General features: G+C 37.8%; 1 protein-coding gene and 1 long non-coding RNA gene across 6 annotated transcripts in view; one reads left to right on the plus strand and one right to left on the minus strand.

The window, feature by feature from the left end:
• SULF2 (sulfatase 2) overlaps positions 1-13,915 on the minus strand; it is an 85,300-nt gene extending 71,385 nt beyond the window's left edge. For 2 of the 4 annotated variants that reach the window (XM_064730269.1, XM_064730264.1), the window contains exon 1: positions 13,583-13,915. Coding sequence is in view for 1 of the 4 variants with exons in the window: in XM_064730268.1 (XP_064586338.1) it covers positions 13,317-13,344 (28 nt within the window). In the remaining 3 variants the exon portion in view is untranslated. The other 2 variants (XM_064730267.1, XM_064730268.1) reach the window with 2 other exon arrangements.
• The window catches only part of LOC135456428 (uncharacterized), a 39,647-nt gene continuing 35,716 nt past the window's right edge, over positions 13,828-17,758 (plus strand). For both annotated transcript variants that reach the window (XR_010442541.1, XR_010442542.1), the window contains exon 1: positions 13,828-14,093. This is a non-coding gene — a long non-coding RNA (uncharacterized LOC135456428). The remainder of the gene's footprint in view (positions 14,094-17,758) is intronic.

Genomic DNA, 17,758 nt, shown 5'->3' on the forward strand with positions numbered 1-17,758 from the left:
GATAATTCAAAACAATTTTTTTTCCCCTTTTTGCTAATGTACATGCAATGAGAGTCATATTCAGTGGAGAGAATTTCTGAAATACTATTTCAGAAATATGTTCTAACATTTTCCTTTTTCTGTCATTCTCATGCTTCCCTACTTCCACCTTAAAAAGTTAATCACAGTTCATTGCATTGTGAGGTACTCAGAAATTACTTGTGATAAATGAATGCATGACATCAGACTGCCCCATCAACAAGAGGGCAAAATTACTGTTACTCACAAAACTTAACCTGAACACATACCACATGAGAACATTAACCAGAACACAGTATATTTTTCTTACATGGTCTTGAAGGAATTAAGGTTCAGCCTTCGATCTGAAAAAGTTGTTCTTGGCTTAATAGCAGCAACTGCACATTTGTACAAATTAATAGAAACATCAGATATATCTATACAGGAATAACTTCTCTCATTGATTTCTTTTTAATCACAAGGGATATCACTGAGCTCAGCATTTGAAACATATGAAAAGCATACTCCCAAGCCTTTTTAAAAGTTTGCAATCTGTTTTTTTTCAACCACTAACCAAGAAAAGCAATTCCCTTATAAATTTATGAATAAGGGAATTACACTGTGTGTAATTCCAATCTTCTCAGTCACAGCTGGTTTTTTCCTCTAGCAGTAGGACTACTCAGAGTTGAAATAGGGAAAGGACCCATGGAGACCACCATCAAATCTGAAATCCTGTTAAACAGCTAACAATACCAAAACTAACAGACCCTGACAGAATAAGCTCATAAAAAGAAAGACCAGGGACTAAGCTGTGGAGCACTTTAACTGCCTTTATACACAGAACTCCCTGTACTCTCAGATGACTGACAGAAAAAGTTCTCATTTTCAAGATGCTGCAGTCAGTAAAGAGAGAGGGATTTAATATCTCACAATTTAAAATTGCTTTTGTTTCAACTTAATTTTCAAGAAAACCAAAACAAGACAGAGGCTGATATTCTACATCTTCTGCTGCCATAAGAAAAAAAAAAAAAAAAAAAAAAAAAAAAAAAAAAAAAACACCCAAATATATCCCAAGAAAATACAGGACACATTTTCATCATTTAAGTTTAGGCACAAAGCCACATTGTAACAACATAAGAAACCACAACTTCATATTATTTCTACAGATTCACTCTTTTTATCACCTTTATGAAAAGGAGAGGGGCTGCAGTGCCCAGTAGGATTCAGCATGGTGGATCTTTTACGTACACGCCCTTAAAATAGAGGAAAAAAATCAGTTTAACCACCAGGTAGGATATATGCTAAGTCCCATCTAGATGGCAGTGGTTTCACAGCAAGCGACACCACTTGTACAGTCCTGTCTCAGGTTAAATGTTTTTATTATGTTCAATTTGTTTTACAGGTAACAAGGAAATGAGGACAGATAAAAGGGTATGCCATTTCTTTCCAGCTGGTGCAGGTAGATAGATGATCTCGAGCAAAATTGCAGAACATATCCATGGCATACACTGTGCAAAGACACTGCTTATTTGGTGTGGTGCTCGAAGCCACCTGACTGAACAGAGAAAGTTCCCAAGAATCTGTTAATAAAAATTTCTCCTGTCCCTCTAGATATTGCACATTTGTAACATATGATCATCAAGAAGTGATTCTTATGCCATTAAAAGTCCCAAAACAAAACAAGTGTCTGAACAAGTGTCCCGTGACAGCCAAAGTTCCACGTTCCCCTGCCAAACCCATTTCTCTACACGGACAACAAAGGACTCAGGATTGCTGCAGAAGTGTTTGTCTGTTTTCTGCAGAGCATTCAAGAAGTTGTTTCTAGCTGTTCTTGCTGCTGCCACAGGTAAAGCAAGAAATAAGTAAGGATTTTATCTCCAAAAGAAATTTCTGCTAAACACTTCAAGGAACAGGCAGCACAGAAAGGACTGGATCTAGAACAGCTGTTTTTCAAGGCTTGACCCTGTAAGCACTCGATGTTCTAATTGTCAGAAAATGCTCAGGTTGTTTTGAATTATACATTACTTAACAGATCTGTGACATATATAGTATGAACTGCTACTATGAATGGGTGTGAATAACAATTCCACGTTTTTTAGCTGATTATTGTATAACTTCACTTCCTTAAAAAGAACATATACTTCATGGATGAGCCCACCCAGGTGCCAGAGAATCTCATTTACATCAGAAAAGCGGTACTCAGATCTACCCTCAGACAAGATCTTCATTATTATTTTATGGTTATATTCAGATTTATTTGCATAACACATCCATTCAATAATATAATTGCATCAGCTGCAAACTTCCCTAACAACATCTGTACTGGCTGTAGCTTAATTTAAAGCATGAAAAAGAGGGGAGTTCCTGGGAGGCTGCCAGTAGTAATGTCCTCCTGCACTTTAAGCAAATAGTTTGTTTCCTCCACAGGAGACAGATCAATACTCAAGAAACAAAAACAAAATCAAGAAAAGCTAAAAGCTTAGTCATGTAAATCAGAGGGGAAGAAAAGTGAAAGAAAGCTCCTCATTGGCATTCTAAAACTTCTGCAGACCCCCATGGCCCATTAGCTAATTTCTGTTAAAACACAGAGCTCTGGAATGATAAATGCCAATGACACATTTCTAAAGGTTTGTGGTTACTGAAATAAACATGCCCCTGTTCCCAGGACACCAGGAGACAGAAAATTAACCAGAGGTTAACTGGGTCATTAGCTATAGCACAATATAGGTCACTGCAGATTTAATTTAGTTTGTATTCGGCTAAAGAATCAAATACAGCAACCAGTTCTCACAGCAGGAAAGCACGTAACTTATCAGCATGCTGACGTATCTTAGATACCAGGGCACCATGTCTGTCATGATTCATACCACTTTTAACTGATGTCACATTATTTTGATGAATTGAAATACAGCATCTACACACACATGCATACAACTTAAATGGTTCTGAATCTAAGTATTCAAATACATGCACAAATACTGAATATTAAACATCAAAGGTTTTCCTCCAAAACAAGGTTGGCAAGAAAGTAGTCAAGACACAAATCTAAAAAAAAAGTCATGTGGGTTAAGAAAAAACCCAAAACATTAGGCTTTAATGAGTTTGATCAGCCCCCAAATAACATCATATAAGTATTTCGTCTCAATACAGTCGCTTATAAACAACATACCTCAGCAGCTCTAACATGAGAAGCCCAATAGCCCAAACGCTGCAAGAATTGGTAATACTGAATAAACATTTAGAACCTGTTAGTATCCCACAGATATGCATCAGTCTGCCCTAAAGAAGAGGATTTTGAAAGACTGCATAAATTATCAAGAATGCTATAGAATGTATTTCAAGCCAGAGGGGTCAATTTACTTTTTTTAAGTAGATTGATCTTAAGGCCTTGAAACAAGATTAGACAGAATAAAACAATAAATAGATTTAAGCAAGCACTTTGAGATCTTTAATACTCTGTAGTAAAATTTTTATTACAAGTGTGTAGCTCACCTAGAATTCAGAGACATCTAACACCTGCATTAGTAACTTACAAACCTAAAGCTTTTCTTCACTTCATGCAGAGCTACAGAAATATGGCTCATGAGTTCTCTTGCCAAAACTTGCATCAAGACCAGAATTAAAAAAAAAATAATAAATCAGCCTTTAACAAAACACCATTCCATAGTACTATTCAGTCTAGCTTCATAATCACATGAACATACAATTTCTGCAGCACACGGTTTTAGAGCAGATGATGTAAAACGTAATAGCATTTAGACATCAGAAGAATCACCAAGCAAATCATCCCCTGTGGAATTCTTTGAACCCTTCAGGGAAATCCCCAGGGCCTTGCCCTAGAAGAATATACCATAGAGTCACCACCTGGGCTGAAAGACAAGATTTCCCCACGGAACCTGCCACACTGCGATCCACCCCAGTTTACGTTCCCTGTATGTTCCTACGTCTCGTGGTTACTCCTTCCCGTTTCCTCATTGGCTGTGATATCCCTGGTGGCCGGCCGTGTCTTCCCTGTAGGCCAATGCCCTTTGCCCTGCCCTTGGTGCCGCCCCCATGCCCTCAGATCACTGGCCCCTGACCCGTACTCAACCTTGCGCACAACGCACGGCCAGGTCTTTTGTTCCTGATTCCCTTTCGGCATGCTGGAACAAACCTTTGCTGGAACTTATCATACAAAAGGCCCTTCTGCCTCTCTTTGCTGAGCCAGCTGTGGTGAGTGTGGTGTGTGGACTAGACTGCTTTGCCTGAATGCCTACCTAGGCAGCTTTTCCACAGGAGATGCTTTTTGGGAAATAGGTAGCAACTTCCACTGTCTAAACCCCCTTGCTGCTACAATCCCCCAATACAATATGGTTTCCACACCATATGCTTTAGTGTTATTGTTTGGAATTTGTTCTCCCCCCATCCTCCAACAGATGATGTGGAATATTCAGTAACATCTAAAATTTATAGTCAGCTAAATGTTATTACACTCCTGAGACATCTTTTTACAATATAGTAATAAATCAACCCATAAAAGGCTTCCTGGGAAATTAGTTTATTAAGTGCCTCAGTTCTAGGCCTACTAAGAGTCAAAGAAATCCTCATCACATTCCAACTTAACACAATAACCTTCATAATATACCAAACACATTCTGAGGTCATCAGATAAGCAATTCTAAATGCTGCTGCTTCTGAATACAAAGGTTACATGGGACTTAGAATATAGTTTTAAATTAACGAGTCTTACTGGTTTTATAAAACTAAGCCACAGAGAATCATTGTTTTCTTTCATTGGAAATGTTATCTCTCAACCTGCCATTTTTCTAAGAATTTCCTCTCTTTTTCAGCTGTCTTTTTTTCCCCAAACAATCTTATTCTAATCATAGTTATGCACACATCTTCAAGTTACCTTCTCTTCATATCACCTTACTGATCTATACTCAACAAAGAGCTCAAAAATGCAAACTGCCACCCAAAAGAAAGCTTCAAGAATCTTTGTGCAAAGTGCAATCCAAACATAAATTGTCAAAACAGTAATACAGGTTCAATTTAGTGAAAACATACATTTATAGGCAAAGAAATTCCATCAAGTGTTACTAATTGTGACATGTAAACTCAGTACAACTTGCAGAACTTGCTGAGCCATGGGGACTTCTCAGTATCATACCTCTTTACATCTGTATTTTTCTTACATGCTAAAGTGCCTATTATCAGCTGCAACAAGAGAATACAATGAGCTTGATAGCTCATTGTACTAAGGCTGTAACTGCCTTAGTGTGAGAATAAGAATATTGGATTAGGCCAGGGCGTTACTATTCTGCTGTGGCCCAGAACTACCTTTACTTTTGAGATTCTTAAACAGGTATTTTTTTTAAATAGACCAAGAAAATACACACCAAGTTATTTTCCAATTTCTGCTGATACAAACTGAGATACTCCATTGCTCAAAATACGTTTTCACCACCTTCAGTACATGCATGATAATACTGCTTATAAACCCACCCCAAAATAAGGTCTTGAAACCTTATTTTGCAACATCATTGGCCTATTCAGTAAGGTAGAAATGGATAGTGTGCCCCTCAACTATGTAAACACGAACATAGCTAGGAAAGTGGCTATTGTGGCACGCTCTCTCTCACCTTTTCTGTAATTTAAAGAGACTAACTACTTCGAATTTGTCACACGAGGTTTTCTAAAGAAGGAAAGGAAAGTCAAGGTACTCAAGTAGAAGTCTGACAGATCAGAAGAATTTGCAGTGAACTGCATTGTACTTGAAGTGATTTCTAGCTCAGCCTTGCAACTTACACACCATGAATAGGATTACTGTAATAACATGATTAAATCCTACTTTAGAAATAAAACAAGTTCCTATCTGCAGTAAATAATTTCACCTTTGAACTCCATTTAAGGCTCCTACTACAAAGAATAGTTGACATCTTCTGGAGAGGTTTCCACTTGAAGTAACTTCTCTATTACTGGTTTCTACAGAATATATGCTAACAAAGGAAAGAAGATAACACAGAACAAGTATAACAGTTCTTTCTTTAGTGACAATATAATTAAAAAAGTAAACTTGGACTATTTCCTTCAGAACACAGTACAACACTCGAAACAAGTTTAACCAAGAGGAATCAGACACTCTTCCTAAGGCTACTGTAAAACAGGAACAGAATCTGGGATCAAAGGTTCGAAGGAAGCTACTTCTGCAGCGGATGATCTTCCCTTCTGTGTCAGCAAAGTACAGAAGGTGAATACAACAAACAATCTGAACACTGTTTTGCAGTATCAGGGTCTATTCTAGGTTATAACCTTTCTAGAGGTCGCAGGAGTTCACTCAAAGGTAAATTAATTTATAGATGACATTATTTTTCCTTTACCCCCATCTCCCCACAAATGATGATTCATTTCTTCTGATTGATTCCTCTACTGGAAACATTTCTTCAAAATAGCGAAGCCCAGGATTCTTGTCAGAATAGTGAAGTGCAGGATTACAAAACACAATTTTCTGGGAAGCTGACATACACTCAAACATTTCATTTTAATTGACTTGAACTTAATAAGCTTAGTTTGTGTTGTGCAAAATAAATCAAAACTAGACAGTTCATTTTCTCACAGCATATAAGAAAGGGACAGGAAATAGCAGAAACCAAGAGTATAAAAACTGGCATGTTGTAGTTCAGTGTTTTAAAATCCTGATCTGCTAATTGTGAGATTTTTCTCACCAAAAAATAAAAATTAAGACTGATCAAGAGTCAGATTAACTGAGTCAGTGAGATAAATCCAGAGCAGGTTTCTTAAAAACAGAGACCAGAAGTTTGAAAGACATTTAATTGTCCTTATTCTATGATGCTTTCAAATTTCATTTCAGGTTTGATTTGGGGATTTGTTTAAATTCAAAAGCACAACTGAAAAAATTGTTTAATACTACACCACATAACTGCACTGCATTCATTAGTATTAGTAACATATATGCTACACACTAGTGCCAACAAGATATTTCAATTTTTGTTGCTATGCGCACATGTTTACAAGGATAATCAGCATACTAGAAAATTCTGACCTTGGTTTAGGTTTGTTGTAAATAAAAACCACTTTGCAACAGCAGTTTCCCATGGATGTTAGGTGCTCAGTGCCAACCATCTTGCTGTAAGAGGCTGCCTGAAGTGTAATGCAGAATAGCATCTAACTACACACTAGGTGATGAGGATGAAGCTGCTTAGCATACACTAACATGTAAATCAAGAGCTCAAATTTAGTTAATAGCTTCTCTGCTTCTGGTATAAAACTTCCTTACTACATAGTCGCCATTAAATTTTTTCACACACGTAATTAAAACAAAGGACTAACTTAGCTTTATCCACCACAGTAGTCACTGAATATTTTTGATAGTTAAAAGTTAAAGCTTCCAGTAATTCTTAATTTTTTTTAAATTTAATATAACTGTTCTTTTAATTGATTTAATTATAACATCTTCATTCTTACAAAAACTGGCAAAAAATTTTGAGGTATCTGAAAATTATTTTTGCAATTTTGAAAATTACTTACTATCAAGGCTATCTGGTTCTTTGCAAACTACACCCATATTACAAGATAAAAGCAGTTTAGTTTTATTGTTTGACAGCATAGTAACTTCAGCTGTACCTTTAATGAGATAAATGGCACTGCCTGAAATATATACTCAGTCACACTTTAGAACATTGGTGCAGAAGCTATAAAATATACTGAGAAATTGTTCTAGATAATAAGCTACTCTAAATGCATCACATTGTTGAAGTTTTTATGATCTGTAGCTAGCAATGTTAGTACTCCAAGATGAAACCACAAATCCTTACTCTACTAGAGACAGGAAGAGTAAAAATCACAAGGATTATCTGAAACTAGATTAAGTCTTTTCCTAAAGGCCTTCCCTAAAGCCATGGTTAATGCATTCACCAATTAAACATGCAAGTTATTATTACAGTTAGCCATCTGATGGAAAATGACTTAACAAGTGAACTAAAATTGTTAAAAACTAAAAGACAGTCTCAAAATTTTCAAGACTACTACAAGAGGAGCAAATTGAAACTACACCATTTTTCTAGAGTGAAGTGCTGGACTAGTTGCCTAATAAAAGCAGGACAAATTCCAATTCAACAGCAGTGCCTGAAAGAAAGGAAGACACAACACACATATTAAGTATGCAAATCAGTTTCCAGCTTTTTTATAGAGGTGAAAATGAATCCTCTTTTGCTTAGAGGGGAATATTTTTGTCTTGCCATAGAACAACTTCCAAAAGAATATTTACATTTTCTACAGTCTGCAATCTTCTCATTTACCATTTGTCAGGGCCCGAAGATCTTTTACTGTACATAGGATGTTTGCATGTTTAATGATCATTTTAACAAATGTCACAGTCTGAATTTAAAAATCAATTAATATTGCTGATGTTGCTAATTTAACACTATTAATATCATAGTGTAAACAGCTACAGAACCTACAGGATCTTGTACTGTATCTAAGTCTGCTTAGTTGCAAGTCTGCTCTCCAACAGACAGTACCAAAAAAATAACCCATGCAAATATCACAGGCAAGGTAATTTAATAGAATTTCTAATGATTGCTTTAATCTTACAGTTAGACTGTCAAACATGTATGACTAAAGACAGATCATTAGGTAGAGATTTAGATGTACTACTTAGAACTCATTTATCTACTCTTACAGATGCCTCCACTTTCATTAGTGTGCTAGGCTCAGAAACAGTTGGAAGACCCCAACTGGATCACAGACACCATTGCATCATGATACTGCTAGATATCCTACAAAAGATGAAGATTGACCCAGCGAATTAGAAGGTAGAAGACACATTGCAGTGCTGTCTTTGATGGCAACCATACTGTCTCACACTTCCGTCTGCACAACTAAGTTACATTTTTAAAGTAATTTGTCTCCGCACATATTATCTATGGAAAAAAGCTTTTTAAGAGCAGAAACATATCATTTTTCTCTAAACCACTCAAGTCTTCCACATTGACTACTTCTTCCTCCAGTAAAGAATGGATGACAAAGGAGTCCAGTTATTTAAGAAGTCCTTCAATGGTGCTGTACTGTAATACATAGGAAAATAAAAAATTAGGTACTAGTCTTCTTATCATGCATCTACCAAGTATTTGTTGTTGGAGAAGTATTGAAACTTTAGTTCTTAGTATTTTGGCACCTTAACTTTCCTTAGAAGCAAGCTGCAATTTCCTAGACTGCATATTTCAGTCACAGTAGTAAAATATACAAGTTTAGGATCCTTACATTAAAATTATAAAAAGAGAGCAAACCCACCCTAAAACACACTCCCGTCATTTTTGATTGTATTCTTTCTGCCCACTGAAAGGCAGAAACTCTGGGGTAACATGCAGGTAATTGCAAATAAAGATGCATACAGAACTTCACATTGTTAACACTTCAACCACAAAGGCAGAATTCAAAAGAAAAATAATAAATCTATAAGCAGATCTAAGAAAATCTATATAACAGGCCAATTGATCAGGACTTTCAGATACCAAAAACCTATAAGGTATTTTCCTTTTTCAGTTTCCACACTGAAAATAATATCAGCTTCTGACACAACTCAGCATCTTTTAGATGCATGATCTTCCTTTCCCAAATACTACTCAAAATCACAAGTTCTTATATACGGCAATTTAATCTATTAAGTTGGAGAGTCATAGTCAATGACTTAATTACAGAGATTATCAGAACTGTCAGATCACAGTACAACTACACTGTTTACAGAGCTTCCTACCTCAGGGATCAGTAATTTCAGTGTTTCACAATGACTGCTGCCTAAAATCTTCAAATAAGACAGGCAGTTAAATTTTTTCCTTTCAGAAATTTGAAATAAGGTGCTGCACATTTCTAAATGGAATACATCTTTCAGAAGCAATAAAATTTCATGTAACACGTATGTCATTTCTTGATACATCAGACCATTCATGTCTTACATATTGATATTTACAGTTGCTTACCATCACCACAAAGTTGCAACCTTCATTTCAGAATACTATATACAAGTTAGCAACAATTAATAGCCTGATAGATTAACTTTATTTTGACACTCTCTCGCAACAATCCATTAAATATGGCTAATCAGTACTAGTGATTACTCATCAGAACTTTTATTTCAGTTCCACAAACTGCTTAAATTCACTGAACTTAGAGCTGCTATTCTGATTTTACTGTGAAAGATGAACTAATGCTAGAAAACACACACAGAAATACAAAAGAACAAATAAAAAGTAGAATAACATTTTTAAAGAATTTAGAAATATTACACATCCTTTTCCTTCCTACAGAGGTCAGCCACTAATTAGCTGAAATCCTCCTTTATTGAACTTGTACTATCATTTCAGAATTTCTTCCCACACACCATTTAAGTGAACGGTGAGGAAGGGTCATGGGGACAGGCAGTGGAGAAGCAGTTAAACAGGAACAAACTACATGGAGAAATTCAGACAATTTCCAAAAGTTAAACAAAAATCCAAGTGTATAAGAAATTCATATAAATGGGAAGTGGGGGGCAACAGGAAAAGAAACAAACAAACAAAAGAACAAACACCCCAAACAACACCAAAAAAAAAAAAAAAAAAAAAGCCAAAAAAACACACACAAAAAATACCCAAAAAATACCCAAACAAACAAAAAAAGACAAAGTAAATCTCACTCATTAAGCTTGTCAGGTTTCAAATTAAATCATGGTTTGTACTAGATTAAACTCAAGATATTCTCAAAAATGTAAGCCTACATGTCATTCTCTATTATGTCCACTCCAGCCTGAAAAACTAACCCAGCATACTGATAAAAAAATGAGAACATATTCTGTCAAGAATACTGCAATAAAAAGGCAGGTTTTATCCACTCTTGACGAAAATTGGCAAAGGCATGGAGTATTCTACCCAGCAGTATGATCTCACTGAAATCTTTAACCAAGATTCTTTGATGTGCTTGTAGAAGTTCTTTATCATACTTTCACTCAGTTCTAAATTTCACAGTAAGACAACATCTTCCGATGGCGGAAGGAAGTATGTTAAGAGGAAAAAAGTGAAAAAAATACTGTGCTTCACTGAGGAGTTACAACTGTTTTAAAAATCTTTTAATAATTTTACAGCACTTTATGCTCTCTAGTCCGTAGAGAAGATGTAGCAAGTATCTACAAGTAAGTTAGAGATATCTGTCTTTCAAATTAATTACTTCTAAAAACAATTTTGAAGGGAAGGTAAAATATAAATTTGCACCAAGTTGTAGAGTTTTTTTGACATTAGATATTAAATCTAGCATCGCAAAAATACATATTTCTATTACATAGCAAAAGTGTTTGCTTTATTCTATCACCTGCTCTCTTACAACACAGAAGGCGCTTACTCATTTATAAATCAGTTATATTTGCAAATGTGATATCACCAAGTCTGTTTGAATTACCGTTTGTAGATAAGCAACCATAACTCTTCCAGCCTGAGATCCTTATAACAGAAATGCTCAAGAGGAAGTCACGATAGTGAAATACATAGACTTTCTTAAAAACAAAACATAGCCAGAGCAAAACATCATCCGTTACAACTTAACATTTTGTTTAATGAAATAATATCAGCTACTTAGGTAAAAAAAAACTACAGACATTTTCCTATCCATTTAGAAGAAATTATGGAGAAGCTAGTAATGAAAGGGGAAACAAATCAAATTAGTTTATGCAGTACAGACAAACGCTTTCAGCTAGAAATTACCCAAAATAAGACTTCTTGCAAAGAATCTATTGAAGAAAAAAAAAAAAAGAGAAAACAAAAAAGCCCATCAAATAATATATAGCCAAAACACAAGCACAATTAAAAGTGTCTTTTTTTTTTTCAAATATCCAAGTCCAGGGGAAAAAAAAAAATCCAGTAAAGTATTTGAGACCAACACTCTATTTTCTGAATGAGACTAAAACAAACACCTACAAACCCCTCCAAATGCAAATGACAAAATATCCACACTAGGGGAACCCTGTGATACTGGAAACCTGGCCTTCAATTCCATGATTTGCGTTGAAGAGTGTAGAGTTCACCTAACTCCTAACAGAGATTAAAAATAAAGCTGTCCTATTTACACTAACATTTTGCGCATTTAACTTCTCTCATGTTTCATTTCCCTACCCTCCCACCCCACCTCCAAAAAAAACAAGAGGAGCAGCTAAGGTAAACTGAGATGGTAGCAAGGACAGTTTAGCTTTTGAACAGCACATTTAAACTTTTCAGTTTCACTGCTTTAGAAAATTTTATGAAATGCAAGGATTAGTTAAAGTCTATAAAAAGGATTGACTCTGACTACTCTAATAATACTTTAAATCTAAAATATATGCTCATAGGTGTCAGTTTTATTTTCACATAATGGGAAATTCAAAAGAAATACTAAACATTAGTGGGGATAAGCTGCAGAATATTTTCGTGCAAACTCATTGAAATTATTCTTGGAGAGGAGAGAGAGAAGGAAAGAGAATTGCTATGTACATAGCTAGGACAAAAACAAACACTCCAGTTGCATCCTTCAGAGAACTCAACCACTTTATACTCTAGTGCATAAGTTCTAAAAGCACGGCCTGCCATGCCTTATATCTTACATGCACTGAGAATAAACGCTATTGCGCTGCAGATTAATTTTGGAATGCATCTGCCACTTAACCAATTTAAAGGCTTTTCACAACAACTCTCAGATGGTATAAGAAGACATTCACTATTAATAGGAAAAAAAAACCAAAAAAAACCAATTTATTGCCATGGTAAAAGTTTTGGAAAAAAACATGGTGTTTTTTTACCAGTAATTTCCTACTAAGTTTAACATTAGTCACAGAAAAGCATAATCACTTATGCATCCATTTACATTTCTGAAGGTTGGAGAAAACAAAGGAGATGACACAGATGCTGCACCTCTGCATGCTTTAACAGCCATACATGATTTTAAAACAAACTAACAACATCAACCAAAAAAAACCAAAACAAAAAACCCCAAACACAAATAAACAAAAAAACTCTGAGAAAAAAATAGTCCTACAGCCAGATTTATGCCTGGTGCCTTGCAGGGTTGTTGAACACCCCAGCACAAGGCTAGAAATCAGAAGTTTTTAGTACAGGACGTTATTTGCCACTGTCTCACAGACTGACCTTGGGCAAGTCACTTCCCCGGCATCTCAGCTCCCCACCTGACAGTCCGGCCCCCCACTCTCCACGGAGCGCCGAGGACCGAAACCCGGTAATCACTCACTACAAGCGGCTCTGCATGGGTGAAGCTGAAATACAGGGAAAGGAGGAGCGGGAAGAGGGAGCAGCGGTTCCCCTCACCTATCGGTGATAAGAATTCCCCCGGCATGGATTCCGTCTCCCACCCGGGGGAGAATCCCCCCAGCCTTTCCCCGTTTCCCCAGCGCACCGGTTAGACTGGAGGAGGCGGCGGCTGCGGCTCCCGGCCCCAGGCGCGGGCGGCAGCCGCGCCCTCTGGGCCTCGCGCCCTCCGGGCCTCCCGCCCCGCCGCAGGAGCGGCCCCGGGGGCCCTGGCCGGCTGCCAGCGGATGCGGCGCCACTCGCAGCCTCGCCAGGCGGACACTCACAGGTGCTGGAGCCGTGAGAGGCGACCAACGCTCCGCAGCGGAGGTGATCTCGGCAGCCTGGCGGGAGGCAAGAGATCTAGGCTGTGAGCGCTGCGCCCCCGCCGCGGAGCCACCACTGCGGCGCGCCCGCCCGCCCTTTCCCGCGTCGCTGGCCAATGCGGGCCGCGCCAGGAGCCGGCTTGAACCATCTGTTGCGAGGCGCCTCCCCCGGCCCCTTGCCGGGGCTGCCGCCCAAGCGCAGCCAAGGAGGGGCAAGCCTGCAGGGAGCCCGCGGCCCCTGCAAGGAGCTCTTCGCCCTGTGCGGCTCGGGGGCTGGGGCCGAGCTCCGCCTCCTTGTCGCCCCCCAGGAATCGCCCCGCCCCACGGCTGCCGCTTCTCGCTCAGCGTTCGGCTCCCCTCACAGCGCGCTCGGCGCCCGCCCGGAGAGCCGCCTCACGAGTGCCAGGTGAGGCAGCGAGAGGATCGGGGATGCCAGGGAGCAAAAGCTTCATGTGGGACTGATCCTCCTCAGGTGTGTAGGCGATAAAATCCCGGCCTGATAAAATTTTTGCGCTTCCCACCTAATAACAGGAATTCTCCACATGGAATGCTGCACGGAGAAATGTGTCTCATCCTGCTAAAATCTGTCTGTTTTTAGATTTAGACGTTTCTTGTGATCAAGCTCTCCCAAAAGACTCAAGTCTCTTTCACTATTTAACGGGTTTGAGTTTTAGCCTTTCACGTTCCCAGTCGGAGAGTTTTCCCACAAACGTGATAACAGTCTATCTGCACAGTCCTTTATTTTAGGTCTTCACCCCAGGCAACAGTAGTTGAGATACTTACAGCACCAGTGACAAAATTTCACCAAAGCAGAGCAATAGTTCTTGTTTTACTTCTCTTTTTGTATTAATAGTTTCCTTGTTGCAGACCTCTCTGATTATGATTTTTAACCAAGTGCCTATGTTTCCTGTCGATTCTGCAGAGAAAATCCAGGGACTAAGACACTAGCTTTATTCGAACAGGTTCTAGAGTAATATTTTTAGGAAGTCATGTCAGGAAAAAGATGCAAATTTCTCTCAACTTTCAATAACTTAAGATAATAATCTTGAGATTCATGCTGTGTAAAGGAAAAAAAAGTGCATTTCTTTCATGGGTGAACACAAGTTCTAATTTTTTTTTTTTGTTCATTTTTTGAAACTGTTGGATTCTTATATCTCACCAGAACAGTGTCAAATTATGGATTTAAAACTGAAATATGGACCAGACACAATTTGAAGGACTTGAGGATTTGACATATAGTCAATTTTATAATGGGCTGAATGTCAAAGGGTCAAAATAAGATGGCTAATCTTGCAATTAAATTAATCATGGGCCCTTTGCTTATTAAAAAAAATATTTCTGCAAGACAACCAGTTGTATTTTATCCTAATGCTGTTGTGACATGGCTTGTAAGTGGTTCAATAGACTCCAAATAGACACTTTTAAATATGGGATCTATTTCTTGCCCACTAAGTCATATCTTTGCATTAAAGGGGCTCAACATAGCTGAGCTTTATCTTATTATTACAAAAAAACTCTAAAAAGTACACAAAATTAGGTAATTGCAATCTTTCTTGTGAGACTCCAAATGGATGAAGTTTTGTCCTCAATATGCATGTGTAATGCCTCTAAATCTGAAGGGATGATTTGTCATTATAAGATATTTTTAAGGAACAATTTCTATATAGTTATAATTAACAGAATGATAGATTGACTAGTGAATCATCCTTTAATCTTACAAAGCTGTTCTCAAGCTTAAGTTATTCCCATATATATTCTAATCAAGACTGAGCATAATAATTTTGTGAGATATTGTATTTAACATTAATGCGAGGTTTAGTCTTACTACTTCAAGAACGTTATTATTGATTTTATTAATATATAGAAATTCCTTCTAACAGCTTAAACAAATTGACCTAGGTATCAAATACACGCATGAAAAATTGCTCTTCACTTGAGTGAAGAGCATGCTGTCATATATGAAAGACAAAGGATGGTTGCAAATAAAACTACACATAGGCACACATCTGACCTCTGAAACAGTGAAAATACAAACAACTTGTTCAAGTGCACAAAAAATCTTGGCAAAATCTATAAGCCTAGGCAGGTAAGTCTGTCTCAGTCCATTGCTGCAATAAACAATGCTGGTAAACATAAAACCTTATGTCTTAAGTCTCAAAGTAATATTTCTATTTTAAGTGGTTTAATTTACAAAATGACTAGAGCAAAGGCAGTTGCTTACTTTTTAAAAATATGTGTCCTTTCTGCTTGCTAATTACCCTTTTATTACCTTTGGTATGGATTAAGAATATGACGAGTTCTGCATGCATATACCGTGCATATGTGTTATGGACGTTAATAGAGCAAGATCAATTTAGGGGTTTTCTTCTGTATTTTTACTTTGTTCTATCTTGGAATGTGACCTTGGGTAGTTTGCTGAACTTGCCCGTGTATCGTTCTTTCATCTGTGAGATCTGGGATAGTCATACTTGAAGAAGGGCACTTTATAAGTAACAGTATTTTGTGAATTTATCTATCTATAAAAATATAACTAGTAATTAAGGTCTTTGAATATAGGCATCCAGTCATTGTGCATCATAACATGTGGCAATATGTGCTGCGGCCCAGAAAGCCAGCTGAATCCCGGGCTGCACCAAAAGCTGGGTGACCAGCAGGTCAAGGGATATGATTCTCCTCCTCCACTGCTCCTATGGGATTTCACCTGGAGTACTGCATCCAGCTCTGAGGTTCCCAATGCAAGGAGAGGGAGGACCTGAAGACCCTCTGGAGACAGACTGGGAGACCTGGGGGTGTTCAGCCTGGAGAAGGGAAGGCTCCTGGGTAATTTTAGTGACCCTTCCACTGCTTAAAGGACTCCAAGAGAGCTAGAGAGTGACCTTGGACAGCAGGCTGGAGTAACAAGACAAGGGGTAATGGCTTTCCACCGACAGAGGGCAGGGTTAGATCCATATTAGGAAGAAATTCTTCCCTCTGTGGGAGGTGAGGCACTGGGGCAGGTTACCCAGAGAAGCCGTGAATATCCCATCCCTGGAAGTGTTCAAGGCCTGGCTCGATGAGGATTTTAAGCAATCTGGAAGATGTCCTTGCCCATGCCAGAGGGGCTGGAACTAAATGATCTATAAAGTTCCTTACAACACAAACCATTCTATCATTCTAGGATAACAGCATTTTCTCCTGTTTCATTCTAAGCAGCAGATATTTGGCAGTCTATAGAGTGTAAAATAAGGTTTAGAACCTAGGCAGTGTTTTTGTCAAATATAGTAAACATCTTAAAATCATCAAAGGTCCTTTGTGAAAGTTATTTAGAGAATAAGCCTTTCTTTCATTGGTTAAGCAGTGCATTAATATTACATGCAAAGGTAAAGCTGCAAGCAATTTTAGTTCAGGAGACCAAAAATGGAGAATGAACAGGTTTCCGCAGAATTCATGATGAAAAACACTGTATCCCTGAAAAGCATGGTTTTCTTCATGAAACATTATTGTGGTGCCTAATTATGGGAGTTCAAGGACATGAGGTTCTCGTACTGCCAAGGAAACTATTCAAAAACTATTTTGATGTGTTTTCCATTTCAGTAGGTGTTCATTAATGCAATAAGCCTAGGAAACACCATCTCTTGCCATTCCCATGTTACAGTTTTCCCCTAAGAATTTTGTTTTTATGGTTGTGTTCATGTTGCATATAGTTACACTGTAATTTTCTTTCCCCATCTTTTCTTTATGCAAAGCTGAGTGAAATGTAATCTATTAGGGTGATGCTTTCAGCAGAGTTAAAAATATTGGCATACACTAGCTGTTGCAGTCTTTTTTTTTTAATCCCTAATGTCTTGGAAGATCCATTAACCTTAAATCAATCCAACAAATCTGATTGTTGTTGCCAACTTTTCTTTTCCAAATAAAGATATATCAATTTACATTAATAGCATCAGTAGTTAAATACTTGTGTGAAGATAAAAGCAAACCCTAAGATGCAAATAGTGCAGACTGGAACCATGGATTTAGTTCCAGGTCTTGAAGCAGGCTGTTTTCTGAAGTGAACCACCTAAAACCATACAAGGGGAACTCACCATGTGAGTGCAAAAACAAAGTTTGAATTTTAACCCATGTACTGCTTTTCCTTTTTTCTGTATGTTAAGTTCC

Source organism: Zonotrichia leucophrys, chromosome 20 (assembly GCF_028769735.1).
Source record: "Zonotrichia leucophrys gambelii isolate GWCS_2022_RI chromosome 20, RI_Zleu_2.0, whole genome shotgun sequence".
In the NCBI taxonomy this organism is placed as follows: domain Eukaryota; kingdom Metazoa; phylum Chordata; class Aves; order Passeriformes; family Passerellidae; genus Zonotrichia; species Zonotrichia leucophrys.